At 43.4% G+C, this 25,326-nt stretch overlaps 1 protein-coding gene across 1 annotated transcript in view; it reads right to left on the reverse strand.

Moving 5' to 3' along the window:
- Positions 1–1,231: 1,231 nt before the first annotated feature.
- The window catches only part of LOC111145130 (ERCC excision repair 6, chromatin remodeling factor), a 71,049-nt gene continuing 46,954 nt past the window's right edge, over positions 1,232–25,326 (reverse strand). The window contains exons 9-21 of the mRNA XM_022499812.1: positions 23,068–23,238; positions 22,442–22,618; positions 17,866–17,982; positions 14,084–14,179; positions 11,085–11,300; positions 10,536–10,646; positions 10,027–10,146; positions 9,512–9,606; positions 7,856–8,001; positions 7,069–7,770; positions 5,329–5,533; positions 4,660–4,738; positions 1,232–3,573 (exon numbers count right to left, since the gene is read on the reverse strand). Coding sequence (XP_022355520.1) covers positions 3,154–3,573; positions 4,660–4,738; positions 5,329–5,533; positions 7,069–7,770; positions 7,856–8,001; positions 9,512–9,606; positions 10,027–10,146; positions 10,536–10,646; positions 11,085–11,300; positions 14,084–14,179; positions 17,866–17,982; positions 22,442–22,618; positions 23,068–23,238 — 2,655 coding nt within the window. The 3' untranslated portion in view covers positions 1,232–3,153. The remainder of the gene's footprint in view (positions 3,574–4,659; positions 4,739–5,328; positions 5,534–7,068; positions 7,771–7,855; positions 8,002–9,511; positions 9,607–10,026; positions 10,147–10,535; positions 10,647–11,084; positions 11,301–14,083; positions 14,180–17,865; positions 17,983–22,441; positions 22,619–23,067; positions 23,239–25,326) is intronic.

Here is a 25,326-nt window from a genome sequence, read left to right on the forward strand (position 1 = left end):
GAGCCTGCTTCCTCCTCTCTCTCTCTCTCTGCCTGCATCTCTGCCTACTTGTGATCTCTGTCCGTCAAATAAATAAATAAAATCCTTTAAAAAAAAAAAAAGACAAAAAAAAAAAAGCAGTAAGGATGATGTAATCGCATCTACGTTAAATCACACCTGTAAGACAAAGCTGGTTCTATAATAAAGAGACTCCAAAAGACAGTGGTTTAAGCAAGTCAGCAATTTATTTTGCTCTCAGGTAACAGGTGGAAGGAAAGCAGTTCAAGGCTGGCAGGCCAGCTTCTCCAGCCTCAACACACCAGCTCCACAGCTCCCATATCACTGCTTAAGGTCCCCCAGAATCTCAGCCAGCAGAAGAATATACACCCAATCCCTTATTGAAGGGCCCAATCTGGAAGTTCCATTCACAGCCCATGGCCTAGTCATGGGGCCACAATTTAACTGCAAAGGAGGTGGGGAAGCCAAGTCTTCAGCAAAGCAGCCTGGCATCCTGGCAAAACTCCAGAAATTCGTCAGTAAAGAAAGGGGGAAACACATGACAGCAGCCATCTCTGCCACATGTATTTGCAAATACATGGAAAAACAACCTGGAATAAATATACACTAATTGCCTGAAATTGTTTTAACGGTGATAGTATATTTACGTATGAACTAGGAAGTTTTAAAATTTCACAAAATTTAAAAATCCTTTATTGTTGCTTGATACCAATATAAAACATTAAATACATTAAATCTGTCTACATCGTACGAAGCTTTTTAAGTTCCAAAAAGTAGATTCTATCTAAACGAATAAGTTACTCTCTATTGTTAAAAACGTTACACTTAGAGTATCTTCCTCTAAGCCTCTCCACCCGGGAGGCATGATGACAATGTTTATAGATGTCCACACTGAGACACAGGCAGGATGGCAACCTGCCCAAGGTCCCCAGCATGCTGGTGCAGAGCTAAGAACGAGAGTGAGGACCACCCTGCTTTTACTGCATAACTTTTGATGGCATTTTCTATTTGATGAGAAGGTTACAACTTCTCTCACTCTTGGGGCACCTGGGTGGCTCAGTCGGTTAAGCACCTGCCTTCGGCTCAGGTATGATCCCAGGGTGCTGGGCAGGTCATGATCCCAGAGTCCTGGGATCCAGCCCTATATTGAGCTCCTTGCTCAGTGGGGAGTCTTCTTCTCCCTCTCCCCAGCTCATGCTCTCAATGTTTCTCAAATAAATAAATAATATCCTTTAAAAAAAAAAAAACACAAAGATAAACCTCTCACTCAGTAGAGTTCGAATTTCAGAAAGAATGAGAAAATGAACTGCATTCAATCTGAGAACAAGGGGGAAGCGATTTCCTTACAGGCTAATGATTACAAAAATAAAAATAAAAAAAGAACTTCCCAGAAACAAAAGTCATGAGTTTTGACTCCCTTCTGAGCCAAATTCTCAAGTTTAAGATTTATTGCGCTATTTAAAAATCCTTTCTATGACTTCCAGATAATGACAGGAGGACGAAGAAAATAATAGAATCTTCTTCCCCTAATACATAAATCACTCTAAAGACAGAATAAGATGAATAAGCCAGAATGTTTTTAAAGAGCAGCAAAAAATCCTGGTGGGAATCATAACTCTAGAACATCTCCTCCCTACCTCTAGGATTCTTTGGCCCGAGCTATTTAACAAAATCTCCAGAATGGCGGGGTAAAACGCAAATCCTCCAACCAGAGCTGTGTGGAGCCCAGCAGAGGCTCTTCCCCACTCCCAAACCCCAAACCCCTTCTGTCTGGGTCACCGGGAAGGGCATACAGATATGGACGGAGCTGCTCACGACATAAACAAGGTGTAAAGAAACGGCATGGGAGGAAGGCGAGCATGATACACGATACCGAGAAAGCAGAGAGGAAAAACAGCCTGCCACAGAGAACAAGCCCAAGAAAGAACTCCACTGTGACAGCTCGAGAAGAAATTTAAGTAATGTAATGAATTTAAGAAAACAAGACTTGAGGGCTGAAACGATAAAACATCAGAGAGAGGGAAACAAGAAAATCGAAGCTAAGAAAATAAACTGAGGATCGAAACAACACCATCACAGAACTATAAATGCATAAGCAACAGCCAGAAAACAGCTGAAAACCAAACGTATAGAACAGGAGCATCGCAGGGAAGGCAAAGGACAAAGAGAGGTGGACACAACTGGACAGAAGATAATACGTAAGGAGAGTGATGGTGCCCAATACAAAGTAATCAGCATCCTTAGAGAAGCAAACAGTAAATAAAATAAAAAATGCTCCAAGTCCCCTCCCAGCACGTAAGCAGAGAGAAGGGGCCACAGCAGTGGTCATGACATGGTAATGGTGGCACACCGCTGTGGTCCGAAGTGACGTTTGTATGCCTGTGTGTGTTTTTATTTGTACTCACTTTTGATTCTGCTTAAGATTTGTGTACTTTTTTAAGACAATATATTTTATTTTCCTAAAACCAACAGTCCCCATAGAGGGAAAAAAGATGTCCTTTGCTTCAAGTTAAGCCAATGTAAGCTGAGTACACTACAACCTTCTGCAAGGACAGGCCCCGTTATTTATTACCGAGCTATTTCATGCTTTACTAGTGAAAATGCCTGCCGATTTACAGTACCTTAAAAGGAAGACTGTTTAAAGGCAATTAATATATTCAAGACAGTAAGTCTCATTTGTTTATGGGTGGCAAATGATAAATTTAAACATTTAAAAGCTATGCACCAAAAGTTAAGTATCTGTTATCAGATATTGGTGAGCTAATTTATTGACTAGGTCTGACTGAACGTAAGACATGTTTTTAGCACCAATAAAAAGAATTCTTGAGATTTCTTGCCTACAAACATCTAAATGAGTGGTAGTGGGCTCCCTGATGGCATCTTTTGGGTGAAGGAACAAATGTGATCCAAGCATTAACTGTTAGGTCCCTGATTTTGTAACATAATTCATAGTGCCAAAATAAAAAAATCAACCCAAGTATTTTTAAAACTTAAGTTTTAGAGATGAATTTCTTCTTCCTTAAAGTTTTAAATTATGAGGTAGATATCAAAGTAAACAGACGCAGCCAACTTCTGTTGACAAACATGATTATTAATCATAGGATTAATAATCAGAAATTCCCACTAGGAAATTGAAAGTTTAAAAAGTAATGTTGATCAGCAGTATTCTGGCTTAAGTTTCCAAATTCCTTCACCACTAGAAGTTCTATGAAAAGTGCAAAGATTTCGCAACAGTTCTCGGAAGACACAAGACTGTGAGGCTGATAACTTGGATTCGAACTCCTGCAGTATCTCGCGAGTGCTGGCCTGGCCATCCACGTGGGCCTGAAAAGCGATGAAGTTTCTCATGTCCACCAGCAGGTCATCATGTTCGGTGGTGGAGGGTGGTGGCGCAGATGCCTCGTGGTGTGTATTTTCACTTTCCAGCCGCTCTGGCAGAATCAGGTGGTTCCTAGCTCTCATTTTAGCCAACAGTGAAGACGAAGAGAGGGCTGCAGGTGAATACTCTACATTTTCCATTTTCCCACTGAAGTGCTCGGAAGCATTATCCTTCCCATCCTTTCTTGTGACACCGTCCTGAAGAAAGAACAACATTGCAGTGATGCGCCAGCTTCTAGTTCATGCTCCCACTACTTCCCCAAAGGCCCCGAGGAGCCACAGACCACAGTCGAACACTCGGGCCCCAGGCAATGAGGCTGACAGCAAAGAATGAGAGATCATCAAACAAAAAGGGGAGGGGGCGAGAGACAAGCACTGAAATCCACCCAACATTAAAGAACATTTCTGGAAAAAACCCAAATCCCCCAAACTACTCTTCACTTCATCACCATTCTGTGCGGTGAGAGGAGGGAGGGGAGGGTGGGAGCACCGAGCCTCCCTTCGGCGGGAAAGCCGGTTCCAGGAGGCGCGGGTTCTGTAGGCTTCTCCTGCTCTTACTCCCAAATCCACCCTGACCGCGGCACTGCAGGACAAGAAGCTGTTACACAGCTGCGCTTCCTTCTCCTCACTTTTCAGTCTTTTGACTCTTTCCCTCTTTGCACCTCATGTGAGTTGCCCTAGAACAACAACACAAATCTAACTTCTTTCCACATCCCTACTGCCAAAAGAACCTAACATGGGAAGTCAAAAAAGGTTTGCTATGCCAACTTTTATCAGCAACATAGCCCTTGACTAGAAAAGACCAAAGAGAGCACTGAATGACAGGGTTTGGTCTAATCTTTACTCAGTGAAGCACTCAAGGCATCAGGGTTACGGGACGGGGAGAGACGGGCGCAAGGCTCCAGCAGCCAGTACATTACACACAACATTCGAAGGGCTTTTCTCCACCTTCGTTTTAGAGGGTAGTGTTCTCTGGAGCTGGTACTTCACCTCTGGATGGGGCAGGCAGAATGGGCAGCAACTCACACATCACCTATCTCCTGTGTTAATTTTCTCAGGCCAAAACACATTCCGCTATAGATTTGAGGTTAATACTTGGTCTTTTACAAAGTTGACTGGTCCTTTTAGCTTCAAATGTAAGTGCTTCATTAATCAGAGCCTACAACACACACACCAGGTGTCATTATGCCAGTGTTTTTCCTCACATTTGACTCAGGTGAAGTTTTCATGGCAATGCAGTCACGTAAGTCTCCGACAAGAGAAGCAGCTAGGCCATTGTATTACCTGGCATTTCTCCTTTGAGCCTGTTGAAGAAGGGTGCTGCACAGAGATGTTGGAATTCCTTTTCTGACCAAATCTACTCCTAAATAAGGAAAAGAATCACAGTAGATAAAACGTTTGCTTTTGTGACTTAGACATGAAAATGCCCTTTCGACAACTTAATCTTTTCCTGGAAAAGTTTTCTTCTGCAAGGTTATTCTTTCATAGCCACAATGCTCATTCCCTTTAATTTTTCTACTTTACCCTCCTAGGAAGTAACTGCTGCATTTCAAGTAAGAACCACTCAATATCTTATTCAACACAGGATGGAGACTATCCTCAGATTCGAGGTAGGAAGATTATTCTAAACGAATATACCGAATAGCACAGTGGTCACTGACTGCTGAACACTGGCTAACCATTTCATTAAAGTGTAATCGCTATTCTGTTATCTTATTCTTAACATCATCTCTTAAACAAAACAGACCATGTCTCCTTTCCCTGAAAACTCAGCTTTGGAAAGCAGGGGACAATGTAAGGCAAAATGTAAGATTATATGTCGTTCCCCATGTCCTCCAAATCTGGGTGACCCCATTGCTCCCTGAGCAATTTTCTACCACGCCTGCTCTGGCTGTACTCCTAGCCTAGGTGGTCTGGCCTCCTCACGTGCATGGCAAGGCAGTCATCTCTTACTTGATTCCTGCTGGCGCACCAGAAATGCCCTGGTGGCCCGTCCAGGTGGGAACACCAGACGCTGCCCCCAGACACCGCTGGCGAGAGAGCCTCAGCGCTTTCAGGGCGTCCTGGGCTACCCGGTTGGCCTCCGCCTCCACCAGCACATAATCTGGATTGGCTCCGTCCATGATGGCATCATGTTTCATGACACTGTGCACTCCAACTAGCAAGAACAAAGGGAACAGTGACATGTTGTTTCAGTTTGTACACAGTCACATTTTTTTCCTTTGTATAGTCTAGTATGTTGTGGGTAGGGAAAAAACAATGAACATTTTCAGTTATTTGCCGAGGTGACTCTCATGACCCAGGGACTTTACAAATGCCACTGCCACTCACCTTCATCACTACCCTAGGGTAGGGACCAGTCACTATCCCCGTTTTGTAATAACCGAAGTATAATGCCTTTGTCACAATTTCAACATCCCTGCTATCTGGAAAATTTTAAAGCCTCCTATTAATCAATTCTTTATTCAAAGGAAAAATGTAAAAATATAAACCAGAATTATGGAATTTTTAAAAAGTAATGATCATGAAAGTGCTACTTATCAGCAGAACTTAATGCAGGCACCAGTGGAAAATTCACAGCCTTAAATATTTATATATCAATAGAAATGAAAGAATAAAAACAAATGAATTAAATTTCCAAGTCAAAGAGTCTTATAAAAGTTCAGCCAAAAAAAACCTCACCAAAACACAACAAAAACAAAAGCACAAGGAAGAAAGTAATAAAGATAAAAGCAAAAACTAATGAGATAGAGAACAACCATAGACCTAATTAATAAATTAAAATGCTGGTTTATGTTAAAAAAAAAAATCACAAAATAGTCAAACCACTAGCTTAATCCGACCAAAAAAGGGGTGGAGGAAATATACAAAATTAGAAATGACAAGGGAGAAAATATCTTGAGACAGGAACAAATTTTAAAAAAATTATTACAAGAATATTTTCAATGCCTCTGAGCAAATAAACTTGAAAATTAGTCAAAAGAGATCATTTCCTAGGAAAATAGACCAGGAATTATAGAAAAAAACAGAAAGTCATCAGTAAACTACCTCACAAAAAAGTTTCAGGCCCAAATGGTTTTTCCTGAAATGCCATACAGAAACCTGGCCCTCCTGCACCAAGAACGACAGACAGTGATCTCTGGTAACTCGGGGCCATCATGCTGTGAACACAGTGACTGCCAAGGCCTGAACAGGATGACAACCCAAGGATGACGATGCTGTGCAGGACTGCCTATCCTCCCCAGTTCTGAGCAACTGTTGAGTCTGCTTTCCTGAGTTTTCTCCTTTGACAGGAGCAATCAAGCCTTCTGACTTCCAGGAAGCCTGCCCTGCCTCTCCCCCACGGCTGTTACTTAATCTGCAGCTGGAAAATCAGGCGAAGACAGCACATACAGAAACTTCCTATCACTGGTCAGTAGTACAAACCTACTCAGAGCACACTGCACCCCTCTTGTGTGTGGCTGTAAGTCAAGTACTGTTGTGCTCCAGAGTTTCAAACTCCTCTAGGTCTTCAGAAGAAAGAGGTGCATACGATTTTCAAAATGTCGATACATTTCAAATCTGAATTTTAGAAGAACAGATACTTCCAGTCTCGAGCCCACTCTGCCCTGGGAGTCAAGGCTGTACTGCTAGAAACAGCCTACTCCTCTTCTGTTCCTAGCACACCTGTGGCAAAGTCAGCAAAAAGATTACCTGACTTTTTGAAAAGCTTTTCCAAGACATAATCATCATTGCTCTGTTCGCTGGTCTCATTCTCATTTTCACTGTCCCGCTTGTGGTACCGCCTTTTCTTCACGAGGTGTGGAATCCGAGTTCCTTCAAACTTGGCATCTCTGCGATGCTTAGAGCTCTTCAGCTTCTGCGCAGACCTCCCAGGCTGCTCCGGGGGCTCCTCCTCTGGCGCACTATGTTTCGTTTTTGACTTGTGCTTACAAAAATTACCTTCCAATTGCTTTTTCTCCCAAAGAGGCTCTGTCTGAGCCTGGCAGTTTTCTCTTCTGTCAGAAAGACCCTGCTTTTCATTGATACTTTCCTCTCTAGAGACGCCATCTGCTTTGCTGATTCTCGAAGAATCTGGACAATCCCCCGGTCCGTTAATCACGGATGACTCCTCCAGGCTAGACACTGCGTTCGTCCCTTCTCCAGGCCCGTCACTGCCAGGTAGATTCCGAGGTGTTTGGGGGGCATCTTTCAAAGGATCACCTGGATCAGAAGTTACTGCATTTACTTCGGCTCCTGTCACTGTAGATTTCTCTTCAGTGGATGGGGCCTCATTTGTGGATGCAGTAGAATCAGGAAACTTTTTGCATATTGGAACATCATGGTCTGCTCCAAAGGCTGGCGGAAGTTTTCTTTTTAAATGGAGCTTGGAAGCCTGAACTTCTGAGCCAGTTCCTGTAAAGAGGAAAAACACGCTCAAGTTACATGACATAATTCTTCTGTACTTTATGATTTTAAGTGAAATTATTTTATGTAATACCTGCAAAAATCGCGCTTGTTTCAGTGCTCTGGGAAGGGTCAGGACTCATTAGAGTGAACAGCTCATAAAGATCGTTGGACTTGAAAAATCGCCTTTGCTTTGGATCTTTTAGCACTCTGTTTGTCAGAAACTGCTTGAAAATTTGTCTAAAAAGATAAAAATTAAACTGGTATAAAACAATGTTTAGCTGCAGCTCGAAATCCCAGCTATAAAACAACATGAGAGATAGGGTAACTGTAGCTGGACAAATGTGTACATCATCCCCAAGCTTTCCGCCTTGGAAAATTACAATTCAAAGTTCATAAAATATCGGGTGGTCTCCCGTGCTTGACAGAATTTAAATTACAAAGAGTATCTTATTATTTATACCCAGTGAGCTTTTCATCTCCAACGTCACATGTCAGGAATCACCTTTCTACATGCAAAATCACATGACTGGCAGCCTCTCCAAGCTGGAAAGAGTTGGATTCCAGGACTCCTGGGCCAAGAGTCCTCTGCCCTGCCCTCCTCAGGACCCCTCTGTGATGGGATTCAGGATACTCTCTTACCGGGCCTTTGCGAAGCCTTCCCTGGGAGCCATCTCACCCACCTTCCTCCCGCTGATTCACACTGCATGCTAAAGCTCCACACCATCATCACTCTTGCCCAGACACCCCCACAAAGCAGTTCTGCCCCTTCCCACACCCCCTCCCACCCTGAGGCGAAAGCACATCTGAGAGGACACTCTCCCTCACAGGACGCAGCTCGTCCCTGCCCTCTCAGAATAAGGCCTGGAAGAACACACACCTATCCGGGACTGCCCCGGCGCCTAGTGGAAAGCAGGGAGCTTCCCTTTAAGAGCTGGGGTGCAGTTCAAGAATAAAATCCCGGCAGAGGAGGGGGAGAAGGTGGCCGTATCTCCACCCCATTGTTTAAGAGCCCCTTGTCTAAACCCCTACTCGTACAGAGAGATGGAAAAAGAAACAGGTGTCCTGGTCAACCTCCCCCTCGGGGGCATTTGAGCCAAAGACCATGCTGAACACAAAAGTGTGTGAAAATTCCAGGATGTATTTCAACTTTGTTGCTTCTTAAAATTTTTACAAAAAAGGGCACCTGCATGGCTCAGTGGGTTAAGCCTCTGCCTTCAGCTCAGGTCATGATCTCACGGTCTTGAGATCGAGCCCCACATCGGGCTCTCTGCTCAGCAGGGAGCCTGCTTCCCACCCCCTCCTGCCCCGCCTACTCTGTCTCTGCCTACTTGTGATCCCTGTCAAATAAATAAATAAAATCTTAAAAAAAAATTTTATGAAAAAAAGATGGTACACTATAGTAGGTATGTACATTCTCTTAAAGAATAATTAAGATGAAGTTGACACACAAGCAGTCCTTGAGGTTTTATAAGGTAGAAGAATGATCAAGTTCAAAGACTTTTTAAAAAACTCACAATAAGCCATTTAAGCTTAGTGAGAAAGAAAAAAATACAAAAATGAAACAACAAAACCCCCCCACATATCCTTTAAATTACAGCAACTATTGCTCTAAGGTAAGAACACTTTTTTAAAGCAATGCATTTAAAAAATTCCCAGCTCAACCCTGGTGGCGTACTTCTATAGCTATACCCTGACCGCACGGCAGCCAGGAGAGCCTTCTCCAGTCATAGCCGCCACCTATACTGACCGGTGGTAAATCTTTTCCTCAATGGTGCCGGCAGTCAGAAGCCTGTACACAGTCACTTGCTTCTTCTGGCCGATCCTCCATGCTCGCTCCCGGGCCTAGGGCAGAGAGATGCACTTCAACAAGCACCCTTCCCGACAAGCGCTTACTGAAAGAAACAGAGCCGGCCACTTCCTCCCCCTGCCAAAGCCCAAATTCTGCCTAATGCCACTAAATACACCTCAGGCCCATTAAGGAAGATAAAACAGGCAGATGATAAAGACAGGCTGAGCCACCTCTAGCTGAAAAACAATGTGTGTCTGTAACTTTGCCCTCTCTCTTTGTACCCCAGACACGGTGAACGCTACAGATAAAACTGCTGGCGACTCTGCCCACCTGTGAGGCCGAGGGTGCCTTCCTCCATGCCTAGGACTAGGCAACAACCAAGATGGGGACTCCGTGCACAAGCTGACAGGGGCACCAAAGGCGCCTCCCAAGGGCTGGCCACTCAACTGTCTGTCACGCGTACACCCCTTTACCTGTGTGTCTGTGCTTGGGTTCCAGTCAGGATCGTAGATGATGACTCTGTTTGCCCCCGTCAGGTTGACTCCTATGCCACCCACCCGCGTAGTCAGAAGAAACACAAATATGGATGTGTCCTAGAGTAAGACACACAACACTGAGCACGCACAGTTAGGACTAGTTTCAGCTCTTCACAAAAGTCTTTACATATTCTACACACTGAAACCTCCTCCCAATACAAAGGACGGGTTACGTCCTAGAGACCGCTGGTCAGTCAAGACGTCATCTCACAGCTTCTGCTTTTAATACCAATTATAGTGGCAATAGCTCAGAGGTGGCTTTCAAGAAGGAATACATTCTTTGTTTACACACACAAAACCCAGCAATGCCCAGGGGTAAAAGCAAAAAGTCCCCCTCTACCCGCTGCCCATCCCCAGGGTAAGCAGGGCTCAGGTGGGTGAGGCTGCTCTTCCTTCCTCTGCATGGAGTAGCACTACTGGGCTCTACTGTTCAATTCCCTTGTCACCTCATTGTATCTTGTAATCAGTGGCTGTCTTGAAGCGATTGCAGTGGTACCATCCATCTTGAGATAAGAATACTTCTGAGCTCTAAGGAATACTTCAAGGATGTCCAACATCTGGTTGGGAGAGGGGGTAGGGTAAGAGTTTAAAAATCAAATACACACCTTTGGTGAGGTCCACCTGTCTAAACAGTCATACCTTCCCACAGGCTTAAATTAAAAGGGGCTTCTTGCTGTGAGGCAGATAAATTTAACTACTACGAGAGTATCTGGTTTTTCCCTACTGTTCATTCTTATAGATCATCTACCTGAGTTCAGACCCAGACTTGCTCACACCCTAGAACCACACGGTAAGCCTTTTAAGAAAGCCAACTTCTGGGCACCAACTCTAGAGAAAGAGCCAAGCTCCCAGAGAGATTTGCAGGCTGCCCCCTCAGTATCAGCAGGTGAATTTGCTTTTAGAATCATTATTTTAGATCATAACCCATTTTCTTCATAACTGGCTGTAAGTCTTAAAGAACCAAACTGTTTCTTGTATGACGTCTGTATACTCACTTGTCTTGACTGAGAAAACAGCAATACTCGTTGACCCTGCTTGTGCCATATCTTCAACAAGGACTCAACTACTATCATTTTCCCCGAACGTTTCCAGTATCCAAACTGATCTTCTTCTAGTTCATCATCTGGAATACCTTTAGCATTCTTTGGACCTCCAGAAAAGAGATCAGGGTGGTTGCAGATTTTTCTTAGGGCTACAAGTCCAGAGAAAATCTATAGTATAAAAGAATTAGGTGCATTTGGATTATGCCATATAAAATAACATTCACTTGGGAAGGAAAGGAAGGAAACTATTTGATATGTAACACAGATTAAAAAGTAATTCTTGGGGCACCTGGATGGCTCAGTGGGTTAAAGCCTCTACCTTCGGCTCAGATCATGACCCCCGGTCCTGGAATTGAGCCCTGCATCAGGCTTTCTGCTCCGCAGGGAGCCTGTTTCCTCCTCTCTCTCTCTGTCTGCCTCTCTGCCTACTTGTGATCTCTGTCAAATAAATAAATAAAATCTTAAAAAAAAAAAAAAAAAGGTAATTCTTGGGGTGCCTGGGTGGCTCAGTTAGTTAAGCATCCATTCCTGATTTAGGCTCAGGTCATGATCTCAGGGTCATGGGAACTAGCCCCCAACGGGCTCTGTACTCAGCATGGAGTCTGCTTGTCTCTCTCCCTCTCCTCCTCCCCCCACCCACTCTCTCTCTCTTTCTAAAATTAATGAAAAAATCGTAAAAAAAAAAAAAAGTAATTCTTCATCAGCTTCTTAGCTTCCTCCCTATTCACAGCATATTAGGAGCTAGAAGAAATCAACCTTCCTTAACCTTCATTCATCTTTTCTTGACAAGGCAAGTTCTCTAGAAACAAAAACATTCTATTGGATCAAACATCTACCGGTCATATTTAATTGCTAATGACTTATTTTCTCTTACTAGGAAAAAAGGTACATAATTCACAGTATATAAAAAAAATAACTCATCTTTTATGTGAATAAAAAAATGTCAGGGTGCCTGGGTGGCTCAGTGGGTTGAGCTTCTGCCTTCAGCTCGGGTCATGATCTCGGGGTCCTGGGATCGAGCCCCACATCGGGCTCTCTGCTCGGGAAGCCTGCTTCCCTTCTCTCTCTGCCTCCCTCTCTGCCTACTCGTGATCTCTCTCTCTGTCAAATAAATAAATAAAATCTTTAAAAAAATAGTCATGCCCATCTAAACTTGGAGAAATCAGGCAAATGACTTATAGCAAATGCATTCAAATACTACACTAAGTACCCCTCATTAAAGGTTCTGTAGTTTAACATATGAGTCAGAGGTTGAAGTTCCACCTACTTATACATTAGAATATCAGACAACATATCTGCATGGGAAATAAACAAATGGGAGAGATATGGCGGTGGTTCACGCAGCAGAAGGGCACAGGAGACTGGGGGTGCCTGCCCTCCAGGCCCCAGCAGGAAGGCATCCTTCATAGCTTTCCAAGTGTGACCCAAATCCACCTCATAAGTACAAAAGCTCAAGGAGAAAAAGATAAACCATAATTTAAGCCAAGGTAGTTCTACTGGCAAACAACAGTTAAATAAATAATAAAAAATCTGAATAAATCAGGAATATTTCAGAACTCCCCCGAAGAGTCATGTGTAACTCCTCTTTCTGCCTCCAGATCGATGCTTCCAGTACAGCGGCCACAAGCCACAGAAAGCTGGTCTAATCTGAAATGTGCTGCAAATGTAAAATAGCCAATTTGGGAGACATAGTTTTAGGGAAAAAAGGGTAAAATACCTCACGAACAATCTAAAATTTTTGATTACATATTAAAAATGACATTTTAGGGACGCCTGGGTGGCTCAGTTGGTTAAGCAGCTGCCTTCAGCTCAGGTCATGATCCCACATTGGACTCCTTGCTTGGCAGGGAGCCTGCTTCTCCCTCTGCCTCTGCCTGCCACTCTGTCTGCCTGTGCTCGCTCTTGCTCCTTTCTCTCTGACAAATAAATAAATAAAATCTTAAAAAAAAAAATGACATTTTAGATCAAATTAAATAAAATTCATCACCAAAATTGATTTCACCTGTTCTTCTCTTTACCTTTTCAAATGTGACTGTTAGCACAATTTAGAATCACACATGCAGCTTACATTCTGTATCTACAGGTCAGTGCTAATCTAGACCACCTGAAGCTTCACAACTTGAAGGCACATGAAGAGAAGGGCAGATTTAGGAGAGATGAATAAATGTGAATGATATAAGAACCTCTCATAGAGGCCAATCACAGATGAAATAAGAGAAACGATGAGCTATGGCCAAAAGAACTGAAATGACTTCCTCTGGAAGAAAAAGCATGCAGACATGACGGGACACAAGCAGCCACGACACCCACACTCATCTCTTTAGCAATCTCTGTGTATGAGCAAGAAGTGTGTTTCAGAGAGTAAGATGCTTGCTACTCAGCTGTACCTCCCGTGAGGACAGACCCAAAACTAAGAAGTTTTGTATGTCTAATAAATAAAACACAATTCACACTTTAGGACCCTGAGGCACAAAGAAACTGATTAGTTCATATGGAACTTCAAAGTATATGCTGATTATAAACCCACTACATATGCTTACTGAACAGACCTTTACCAACATCTATTACTGAATATTGAATAAAATGTTATTACTTACACAAACACTTATGATAGTAATTCTTCCTTCAGGCCCCTGCTAACCCCAGCAGTCCAGGGCCACTTCCCTGTGTTCTGCTAGGACCAGACATCCCTGCAGGACTCAGCGTTACAGACCCTGTACCTAGCACTACTCTTCTGCTAGACCACATGATGTGGGGTTCAAGTGAAATGGTGCTGCAATACAGACAAAGGCAAGTGTGCTCAAATGTAACTGCACGTTGTCTTACTTCTGCAACAGCTCTGAATTAAGGGATGGTTCACACCCTAGTTTTCCCCAAGAGGAAACTGTGAAACAGGACTAGTACTAGCTTCCTTTCCTCCCCACTTCCCTGCTCTATAATTCATTTCTGACCTGCATATCTCCATTGAGAATTCTGTAAACTTCTTTGGAATCAATAAAATTTTGGTAGACTTTATGTTGTTCCTCTGTAAGACGGCAAAATAAGACCTATGGGGGAGAGAAAAAAAAAAAAAAAAAACCCAGAGAATTAAAAAAAAAATAATTAAAACATCAACAAAGTTTTCTAATCAAAAAAGGACAACCTATACAATATTAACAATGTACCTCTTCTTTCAAAAAGCCAAAATGGTGTCCTATCCCAGAGCTAAACAAAGACACAGTCACCCTTCTCATCAGCCCCTCCTCTTCTGTCATCCATCACCTCTTGGTCCCCACCCACTATTCCAACAGTCCCTGAAGATTGGCTTCCTTCCCAAAACAACGTTCAGGACCAGGTGCATAAACCCTCCTCCATCATAGACTCCAAGCGCTCAGACAGCACATGCCCCTCGCTCACACTTCACTTCAGCACACCTGACCAGGGACCCTACCCTCACCTGACCTGCCCCCTTTCCTAGAGGTCAAAGCACAGGTCCACGAGTTTACCAGACCTGTCCATCCTTCCAGCCCAACTCTGCCTATTATTCCATGCCAGAATGTTCCCTTTCTGCCTCTCAATCCTCCTCTCCTTCTTCATGTGTACTCTATTCCTTGGCTAGTCATAAACCCAAGACATTTTCCTTTAGCTACCCCTCTGCCACCTACTATTTCTGCCTTGTAAACTTCCACATGAAGACTGACTCCTGCCTTCAGGTCATAATCCCAGGGTCCTGGGATCGAGCTCCTCATCGGGCTCCCCGCTCAACAAGGAGTCTGCCTCCCTCTCCATCTGCCCCTACCAGCACCCTTACCCTGCTCATGCGGTCTCTCTCACACTCTCCCTCCGTTCAAATCAATAAAACTCTTAAAAACAAAACAAGACCAAAAAAATGGACAAAACATTGAAGACAGAAATCAAAGCTATCAGTCATGATTCCCTAATTTTCACCCCCTAAAATTTATCTACTTTATCTACCTCACTTTTTTTCTTTTATTTATTTTCAGGGGAACAGCTAGTTCCCTGTTTGGGAACTGGGACAACCCTCTGACCTTCACACCAGATCTAAAAACCCTCTCCTCTTCCTCTGGACAGTGCTCCACCACCTTACTCTCTCCAAAAACTGACGGGGGGTGGGGGTTACTTCCTAAAAGGATTATGTGTGCTCACGATCCCCACACCCTCACCTTCCACCCTCTTCCGGGACAAGCCTGGAGGGCATACCCACTGAGAAAGTGCTAATGATTTCCTAGCAGTCAGTCACACCGAGTCCCCAGGCCTCATGCTTCCACTTCCCCCAACTCCCTCCTGCCTTTCTGCCTAGGCCTCTGTCTTCCCAGCTAGCCCCTCCAGATACCAGCTCCACTGTAACTTCTTTCCTCTCGGTCTGTGTATGTGCCTCGGGCAACCTCACCCCTGCTCATAACTTCCACACCTTCCTGGCTCTGAGGTCACAACTACATCCCTGCCTAGAACTCTCCTCAGAACCCAAGACCCACCTATAACTGCCTTTTGGGCAGGCAGATGTGCCATGGACACTTCAAATGACCCGAATCAACTCACAACTATCTCCTCTATGCTCTGTCCTTTTGAAGTGTCTGTCAGCAGATCCATCCCAGCATCTAAACAGACACCTGGGAAGCACCAGCCAGCCCCACACCCTCCACGGCTCAGGCCCATCCCTCCAGTCCCTCCCGACCCCGCTATGGACTCTGGAAGGACCACCTAACTCATCCCTTTGCCTCCACTTTCCTTCCCCTCCAATGCTTTCATATGCTGCCTGAGTCATCTTTTGAAAATATGAATCTGAGTATTTCTAATTCCTCACTTCTTAAATTTGTATTTCAGTCTTTAAATACAATGGCAACAGAGAAAAGCCTTTTCTCTGTTGCCACAAGGTTAACTGAACTAATCATTCACCAGATGCTTAGTATCTGCAAATCGCTGTTTTAGGTGTTACGTGGCACTTTAAGGTGGGTGACACAAAGTCCCCATCTCAAGGAGATCTAGTCAAGAGCCTAGTGGGATCTTACAACTTCTGTGTGTGGGAAAGCTGGAGGGTGGGGTGGAAAAACCTCTAAGAAGAGGGAACATCACATGCGAATGGAAAGACAAGTGGCACATGTCTGGAAAACAGGAACTGTTTCCAAGCCATTTGCCTTGGCTGCCACATGGATTATAAAGAAGAGACATTCTGGGACCCCATAGTGAAAATAAATTGGCACAAAGAAGCTAAATTAGGATTCTTGAGGGGAAGAGGGTCATGAAGGTATGTCAGCAGGAAGATGAGCCTGGGAAAACAAAGCCAGCGATGCTGCGCGATACCCAGTGAGGTGGAGAGTGCCCACGGCTGGAGGCCAGTAAGACCGTCAGACGCCAGCCGCACTAATTTATGAGGATGCGGCGTAAAGTGATCGTGTGAAAAAGGACAAAACAGCACAACTGACGGATTCGGATTGGCCACGGCACAGAGCACTGTAGCCTAAGACACTGGCGGCAAAGGGAGACCTGTCAGGGGAATGCTGAGATCAAGGGTTGACTTTGGAAATGAGTTTGGGGGGAGGGAAGAGGCGGGAATGAAACCAACCTTGGTGACAGATCGCCGAGACCCTTTATAGTTTCAACACTGAGAATCTACAATATGTTTACTGTTCGATGTTGAAAAGAGGGTGCAGTCATCTATTGCAATAACAGAACACTAGGATGGGCTTTAAAAGAATGCCCCTTCTACAACGTAAGTCAGACAACGTCACTCCTTGGCTCCCTCTACCTGTGAACTGCTTCCTCACTCACAGTAAAATCTGAAGTCTTTACCACGACAGCAGGCCCTGGTGACCTAGCCAACTGACTTCTCCCTCCAAGTACTCTCATCCTTCTTCCTGCCCTCAGGCCACAGTGCTCTCCCTGCTGGTCCTTGGAGGTACGGACACCCTTCCACTTCCATCAACCTGGAATGTTCTTCTAAGAACCCCATGATTCGCTTTCTTTACCTTCTTTAGGCCTCTGCTCAAATGTCTGTTTATCAGAGAGGAGACATCTCACCGTCCCTTTTAAGAAGCCCACTTCCGGGGCGCCTGGGTGGCTCAGTGGGTTAAAGCCTCTGCCTTCAGCTCAGGTCATGATCCCAGAGTCCTGGGATCAAGCCCCGCATCGGGCTCTCTCCTTAGCAGGGAGCCTGCTTCCCCCTCTCTCTCTGCCTACTTGTGATCTCTGTCAAATAAATAAAATAAAATCTTTAAAAAAAAAAAAAGAAGAAGAAGAAGCCCACTTCCCCAAATCCTCACCCTATATGCCCTATCCCCCTGACTCTGCTCAGGGTTTCCTCCACATTACCACTACCTGCCAGGTGGCATGTGTGTCTGTGACTGCCTCTCCTCCTCAAGAACGAAGGTGAGCCAGGAGAGCAAGCAGTTTCTCTGTTCACTGCTATCTCCCAGGAATAGGCCTGGCACCTCTGATTTATGGCATGAATGTGCTGGGGCTTGAAGAAAATGGGTAAGTTCAAAAGTGCAGCCGCAGGAATCTGTGTGTAAATAGGACAGAGATCACAGCCTGTGAACTAAGGAAGAGTCTTGCTGAGGGCAGGTGCCACAGCAGGCTCACTTGTCCCATACAGGTGTATACAGATAGAAACCAGCTGCCCTGAGCACAGCAACCACACCTGTTAGCCTTACCAATTCTGCATGTGAAAAGCAGAATAAACAGACAGGTATACCCACACATTAGGAGTGGGTTGGTAACTCCTGGATTTACAGACCTGTTCATTTTTATCTGGCAAAGAAAGGCTCATTTTGACATCTGACTTCATTCTCCGCAACAGGTATGGATTTATGGTATCTCGTAAGACACATGCACATTTATAAGCAGTTTTAACCTTTAAAAAGAGAAAAGGGCAAACAATTACTTATGTTTAACAAATGCATTTGTCTTACCTCTCAACTGATCCCAATGTTTAAAAAAAATTTTCCAAAGACCTATGGTTATACATAATTGGCTGGAAATGGTTGAAAATAGTTTGGAAAAATTAGGATAAGTTCCATATACTCCAGAAGGTGGTACCTTTCCAAAGGTATCATCAGTTAAAAAAACTTATTACCAAAACGTACAACAAAAGAACTGGTAATCTTGTGTCCAATTCCTCCTCCATACTTTGCTTTAATTATTATTATTATATTGCTAGACCCTACAGTAGAGATTTCTTCGGTTCTCGACTACCCTCTAGGGAAAAAAAACGGCTTTCAAATGAATCTCTGTTTATAATCTTGCATTCTCCTAAAGCTATAAGGGAAGTGCTGCTCTGCAAGACTGAAGATCAAAAGCTAACTCTGGGGGAAAGCTGCAGCTATGGGAGCAACCAGATAATAAGCAGAGATTACTGCCCACTGGGGACTTAGGAGAGTAAGTTCAAGAAAAGCCCTATGATCCCAGAAATGAAAGGTCACTCTAGCCTGAGATGGAGCATATGGTTCTGTAATGGAGCATAGACACATGAGATGGGTATTAACTCTATGTAGAAAAACAAAGACCCACAGCTCTGGAAACACTCCCTCTGCAATTCACTTAAAGGCAAACAAAGAATTCAGTAAATTACTGATACTTAAAAAAAAATTCTGAATAGGCTTAACAACCTAGTAAATTACTATTTAACGGAAAAAGAAAAATTCTAACCAAAGTCTAACAAAATTAGCTGTAAAATGAATGAAAATAAAAAGAGTTTGAATGTAACACATACAGAAAAATTCACGTTAAAAAATTAACATAGGGGGCGCCTGGGTGGCTAAGTGGATTAAGTCGCTGCCTTCAGCTCGGGTCATGATCTCAGGGTCCTGGGATCGAGCCCCGCATCAGGCTCTCTGCTCAGCGGGGAGCCTGCTTCCTCCTCTCTGCCTCTCTGCCTAGTTGCGATCTCTGTCAAATAAATAATATCTTTAAAAAAAAAAAAAATTAACATAGGGTGCCTGGGTGGCTCAGTCAGTTAAATGTCTGCCTTTGGCTCAGGTCATGATCCCAGGGTCCTCGGACAGAGCCCCCCATCGGGTTCCCTGCTCAGCGAGGAGCCTGCTTCTCCCTTTCCCTTTGTCCCTCCCTGCCCCACTTATGCTCTTTCTCTTTCTCTCAAATAAATAAATAAAATCTTTAAAAAAAAATAACAGTGAAAAATATTTTTAAAAACCCTAAGAACACCCCCACTCAAGTACGTATACATGTATACACACATATGTGTGCTCACCTTGTGTGTATGTGAGCACGTACAGAGAAAAAAACAGGATTTACTTGGAATAGCAGACAATAACAAATAAGTTCAATTAATCAACAACTTCTAGTTACAGGTAATCTTATAACTGTATCATTCAGCCACTGATTACAAATTATCCTTAAAAGGATGATCAGGTACATATTATGGTTTGGAATACAGAGATAATAAATTTCAAAATTTAATGTGACATTACAGTCCCACCAAGAAGTATACTGTTAAAATTCTTCCTAAAAATATATACAGTATGTTAAGGAAACTATCTCCATATCCCCACCTCTACTCACGTATTTCTCCTCCAGAAGCACGAGTGAGCTGGATGATGACGCTGGAAAACTAGGGCTGGGCTGGTGAGTACCTGGCCGCTCATTCCCACTTTCTCCTGCCTGTCCACCCCTCTGGAGAGTTCTCCTTCCACCACCCCTCCCTGCTCCTGGCAGGGGTCAGACCTCACAGTGGCTGGGGATGGGTCTGTTTTTCACACCCAACTCTCCTCAGAGGAAGAACTGAAACTCTGGAATGTGGTGGGGATAGGAGAGCAAGGAAGACTAAGAAACCCAGTTTTAGCCTTGATGTTCAGCCACGTTCTCAGTCTAACCTTCCTACACAGTCCTGTGCTTCAGGCAATAATGCGGATTCTAATTTTTTTTCCCATCTGCCTCCCTGTCTCTCTGACTACACACATGGTAGGGCTCCAGAACTGTATTTCTCTTAACTATCACTCCCAACTTCCCAGTGCCATGGAAAATGGAGACCAACTGAACATCTAAGTTTCCTTCCTATTCCTGACAAGGCAGAGTGATACTACTCACCAATTCTGCCTTTTCCAGAACTGAGAGACCTTACCTTAGGCCAGTCACCAAACCATGGAATCTCAATAAACCTTGAGCAAGAAATGAGGAGGTTCTTTTCAGTTCTAAAATCTAAGCTTAACATGCAAAGCCAAGAAGCAGGCCATATTCTTGGTAACTAATATTCTCCCCCCTCACCTTCCTCAGCCTAGCATAGTCATCTCTCCTCCAGGAATCCTTTCTTGACTCCCACAAGCTCTGATATTAGATATCTCCCCTGATCATAGTCCTCATTACCCTGTACTACAATCATCCTACTGGACTGAGAACACAATTCAAGGGAAGGTTCTGGATGCCAGCCACCTCTCATCATTTTAGCCCCAGCCTGACACAATAAATAACTGCTGACAGATGATCTTCTTGGGATTCAGTAACTCATGGCAACCATGGACTTAAAAAAAAAGCAAATACAAAAACAACAGCTCTGGGCCGCCTGGGTGGCTCAGTCAGTTAAGCATCTGGCCTTCAGCTCAGGTCATGATCTCAGTGTCCTGGGATCAAGCCCCGTGTCGGGCTCCCTGCTCATTCGGGAGCCTGCTTCTCCCTCTGCCTGCCACTCCTCCTGCTCAGGTTCATTTCTGTCTGTCTCACTCTCTCAAATAAATAAAATCTTTAAAAAACAAAAAAACAAAAGTTCTGGTCCCAAAGACCTTATAACCTACAAAGGGAAAACAGGTAAGTACATAGACTTCTAACACAAGGATGTCAAGGAAAAAAAGAGATAATGTTTAGAGGGTTTCCAAGTCTCTCTGTATAACTGATTTATTAATTCCAAAGGAAGTGGTTAATTCAAAGAGTTTAGAAATCTGGTAAATACCGCCTCACCCAAGTAATCAGACACCACCAACTGCCACTACCCATGAAGGATAAACCAACAGCACGTGCCTCCTAAAGTGAAACACCAAGAAAGTCAAGTCACAGAGGGTGGAAGACAAACCCAAAGGCAGGCACATTCTACAAAATACAAGGCCTGTCATCTGGAAAGTCATGGAAGGCAAAACAAAAACAGAGGAACTGTTGCAGATTAAAGGAAGACTAAAGAGACAAGGAAACTACTAGAAGAACTGACAAAATGTGGATGACTACAGTCTAGAGTTGTATTGTGTTAAATTTCCTCCTGATTTGGATGTTTTTACTGTGGTTATGTAGGGGGCTGTCCTTGTTCTTAGGAAATACACACTGAAGGATTTAGAATAAAGGGACATAATGTCTACAACTTGCTCTCAGATGATTCAGGAAAAACAAACAGTATAAATTTGTGTGTATGGGTACACAGAAGTAGGGAAGGAAGGAAAGATAAAACAAATGTGGCAGAATGTTAGCAGATGCTAATAACTGGTGGATCTAGTAAAAGAGTACAGGAGTTCTTTTTAAAATTTTTCCAAATTTTATCATTTCTACCTCATTTCCTTGATCTTAAGGGCCCCCACGTCTTGTTTGTTTTATGGGAAAAGATGCCATTTGGAACTTTTGCTCCCCACCTTCTTTCTCAGAACCACCACCCAAGTCCAGGTCCAGGTCCTCACCACCCTCACCACCCTGACCCCTAACAATTCCTGGAGGTCCCTCAAAGCCAGCCTCGGTCCCATCACCACCTGCAGCCTGAGTGGCCCTGGAAGAGCAGCCATCTTTCAGCCTCCCGCTCAGACACCTTCGGTGGCTCTTCGCTGCCTGAGAGCCTCTGCCTCCCTTTCAAGGCCCCCATCTCTGGCACCCACACCTTCCCGGCTACCTCATAAGCATCTCCAGGGCAATCAGGCATGTCTCTTCACTATGGCCCATGGCCACACAATATGGCTGTGTTCACACCACTGCCCTGATATAGAATGCCCTCACTCTTCTTGGCCTGTTTTCCCAGAACTGGGTTAAAGGACATGTAAGTGTTGCACTAAGTCCTCTCTGAACAACTCAATCTTCCCTGGCTTTCCCTTCTCTAAGCTTTTACACTATCTTATAAGATATACTAAATTATATAGTGTCCAGAACTGATTCATTCTTGTTTCACACTTTCTGACTGGTTTTGAAGACGTGAGATAATTTTTTAAAACTCATCTGGAAAAAGAGGAGCTCTCAAGCAAAAATAATTTTGTGATTTGGGGCAGATACCAGTTTATAAGCTTGGCCATTTCCCTTATATTATGAATGACTCGGCTACAAAGTACAGTATATTAAGTAGGAACAGTTTAAATATTAAAACGCCTAGAAGTGTTAGCTGACTACTACATTACCTGCACCGGGGAGGCGTTTGAATACCCCCCCATGGTGATGGGGACTGAGAACTGTTCCATGAACACAGGCAATGTGCCTAACTTTCCTGGGAAGATGAAGTCGAAGAGCGACCACAGCTCCCGGAGGTTATTTTGCATCGGTGAGCCAGACAAGATGATACGATGAGGGGTGCGGAACTATTTGGGGAAAGAAAACACTTTTTGTTAAATCCATTTTTCAAGAGATGATCACCATCCCTACCCCAAAATATGTCCACACAATCCTGGTTATTTAACATTTTTACATATCACTTTAATCTCCAAAATGTAGACATTTTACGCAATATAGAAAAAATAAAGAGGGAAGAATATTTCTTATTGCTCAAGCTGAATACTAGGAATGAGAGTTGGATTCGATGACATTCTAACAACTGATCCCTACGAGACACAGTCAGTAATGTGAATAATTTGAATTTTTTAAAACCATGATTATGGGCAAGAATAAAGAATTTTCTGCATTAAGGCAAAACATGTATTTCAAATTCCTTATGCAGAGGCACAAGAGTCAATAAGTGTGTTACCAGAGTTTATTCTCAATTAAATACTATTTTCCACCTGGAAATCTCCCTTGTTATAAAAGCTCATACCTGTTTGCAAGCAAGGGTGACAGCAGCGTTTGGATTTCGAATTTTGTGTCCCTCATCCAAGATCACATAGTGCCAGTCATGCCTACTAATGTCATCTTGCATCAGCCGAATGTAGGAGTAAGAAGTAATCAAAATGCCATGACAATGAGCAATATCTCGAATTAGTTTCTCCTAAATGATGATAAAATGGTAAAACCAGCTTTAAATAAGCTCCTTTAAATAAACTAAATGAGCATGATTCTTTAAATGGTAATCTTTCAATGATGTAATCTAATGCACTTTTAAAATATGTATACAATCACAATACATACAATTACAACTATACATTATCAGCACTGGAAGTTTATGTTTCATTACTCTGTAAACACTGACTACTAGATCTACTTAAGGAGGAGGGCCCTCAAAAGAAAACTAGAAAAAGTTACAATAAGTAAACACTTACCCAATATTTATTTTTCTAAAATATCCATTGTCAATTCTTGTTAAACTTAAAACAACAAGATAGATGGGAAGTGATTTATTATTTTAAAACCAGAAAAAAAAAAATGAGAGAAAAGCCAGAGAGACCAGAAAGACAAATTCAGGCGCTGTACTGATGCAGAACATGAATTCCAGGAGGAGAGAATAAAAAAGGATATAAAAACAATGATTTTTTTTAAAAGACAGAAAAAAATTCTGAGGAGAAACAGAGGAGTCTATAGAGCAAAAAGTAATGGAGTGTCAGGGAGAAACACTGAAAAGAGACCTATCCCTAGGAATATACCTACTAGAATTCCAAAAGTAAAGAGAAAATGCTGTAGCTTCTAGTCAGAACAAAACAGAAGATTCCCTTCAGAGGAAAAAGACTCCACCTGAGCTGGACACCTCTTCTGTTACACTAAACTGTCAGAAAGCAAAGAGACAGACGTTCCATAATTGTAGGGGAATGACCCCGGAATTCTGCACTGATCCAAACTAGCAGTCATGCTTGACAGAAAAAATAAATTCTACCTCCAGACAGGCAAAAACAGAAAATAAAGCAGCCAGAGAGAGGCCAGGTATAGTACACGATATATCCAGCCAGGTGTGGTCACTGAAAGAACACGGTCCCTTTCCAAGGGCAGAAGAAAGTGTGCCCGGAACATACAGCACTCTGCAGAACAGCAGACGGCAGAGCTCCCAGGCCCAGAATGCTCACTGCAGACAGAGTACTCCTAGCAACTCCCTGAAAAAGGACAGAGTCCTTATGAACCTCTGGTTTACAGGGGGGAGACTGTAATAATATATCAGGTCACACAGCTGGTAAGTGGTGGAGTCATGATGTGAACGTAGACGGGCAGCTAACTGCAAAGCTAGTATTAACTAAGTATCAGGCAATGCTGCCTCATACCTAACGGTGAAAGAAAAAAAAATTTAAGGGTAAATTACATGTAATATGTACACCAGTTCTTTCAAATATTACAGGTATCCTCTGCTTTTCCAAAGTTCAGTTAGCTTCTTCGCTGTTACAAAAGACCTACATTAGTACCCGTTTTTGCCGACCCAAAGAAAGCCAAAGAGGACTTTCACTTTTATAAAAAAGGTGAAAAGCAAAAGCAGCGTTCCGTCTTTGTTGTGCAGCGAGCCTTTATAGAGGCAGCCCACGCACGCCCCGAGCACGAGAGGGGCGCCACCAAGCTCCTTCCCTGAGAACTACACTCAGCATCTGGGCAGCAAGCGCCGTAGCTTTGAACCGGATCTATAAGCATCTATGCATTATCCGATTTATTTTGTGCGTGTTAGCAAGACGTATCCTAAGGTATCAGAAAAGCCTAAGAGAGGTTACTATTTGGGTAGGGAATGCTCAAGAACTTTTCCATATAAATTAATGATAAGTGCTTCTTCACTTCAAGCCATTTCAGGGTACGAAAAGATTTTGTAGGAATGCTCCACTTTGGAAAGCAAGGAAATCTGTTTTAAAACAGTAAGTAAATGTTTAAACATTGCTTTAAATATTAACGAAACCGTTAAGAATAAATCTAAAATATAAGGAGGGATATATTTGGGGACACCTGGGTGGCTCAGTTGGTTAAGTGCCCACCATCGGCTCAGGTCATGATCCCAGGGTCCTGGGACTGATCCCCACATCAGGCTCCAGCTCAGATGGGAGTCTGCTCTCCCTCTGCCCCTTCCCCTGCTTGTGCTCTCTCTCACTCATTCTCTCTCAAATAAATAAATAAAATCTTTTTTTAAAGGGGGGGGGATATATTTTTAAGTGTCACTATAATTCTAGTTTAGTAT

The sequence above is a fragment of the Enhydra lutris genome, unplaced genomic scaffold (genome assembly GCF_002288905.1).
Source record: "Enhydra lutris kenyoni isolate GAN:26980312 unplaced genomic scaffold, ASM228890v2 scaffoldscaffold12, whole genome shotgun sequence".
In the NCBI taxonomy this organism is placed as follows: domain Eukaryota; kingdom Metazoa; phylum Chordata; class Mammalia; order Carnivora; family Mustelidae; genus Enhydra; species Enhydra lutris.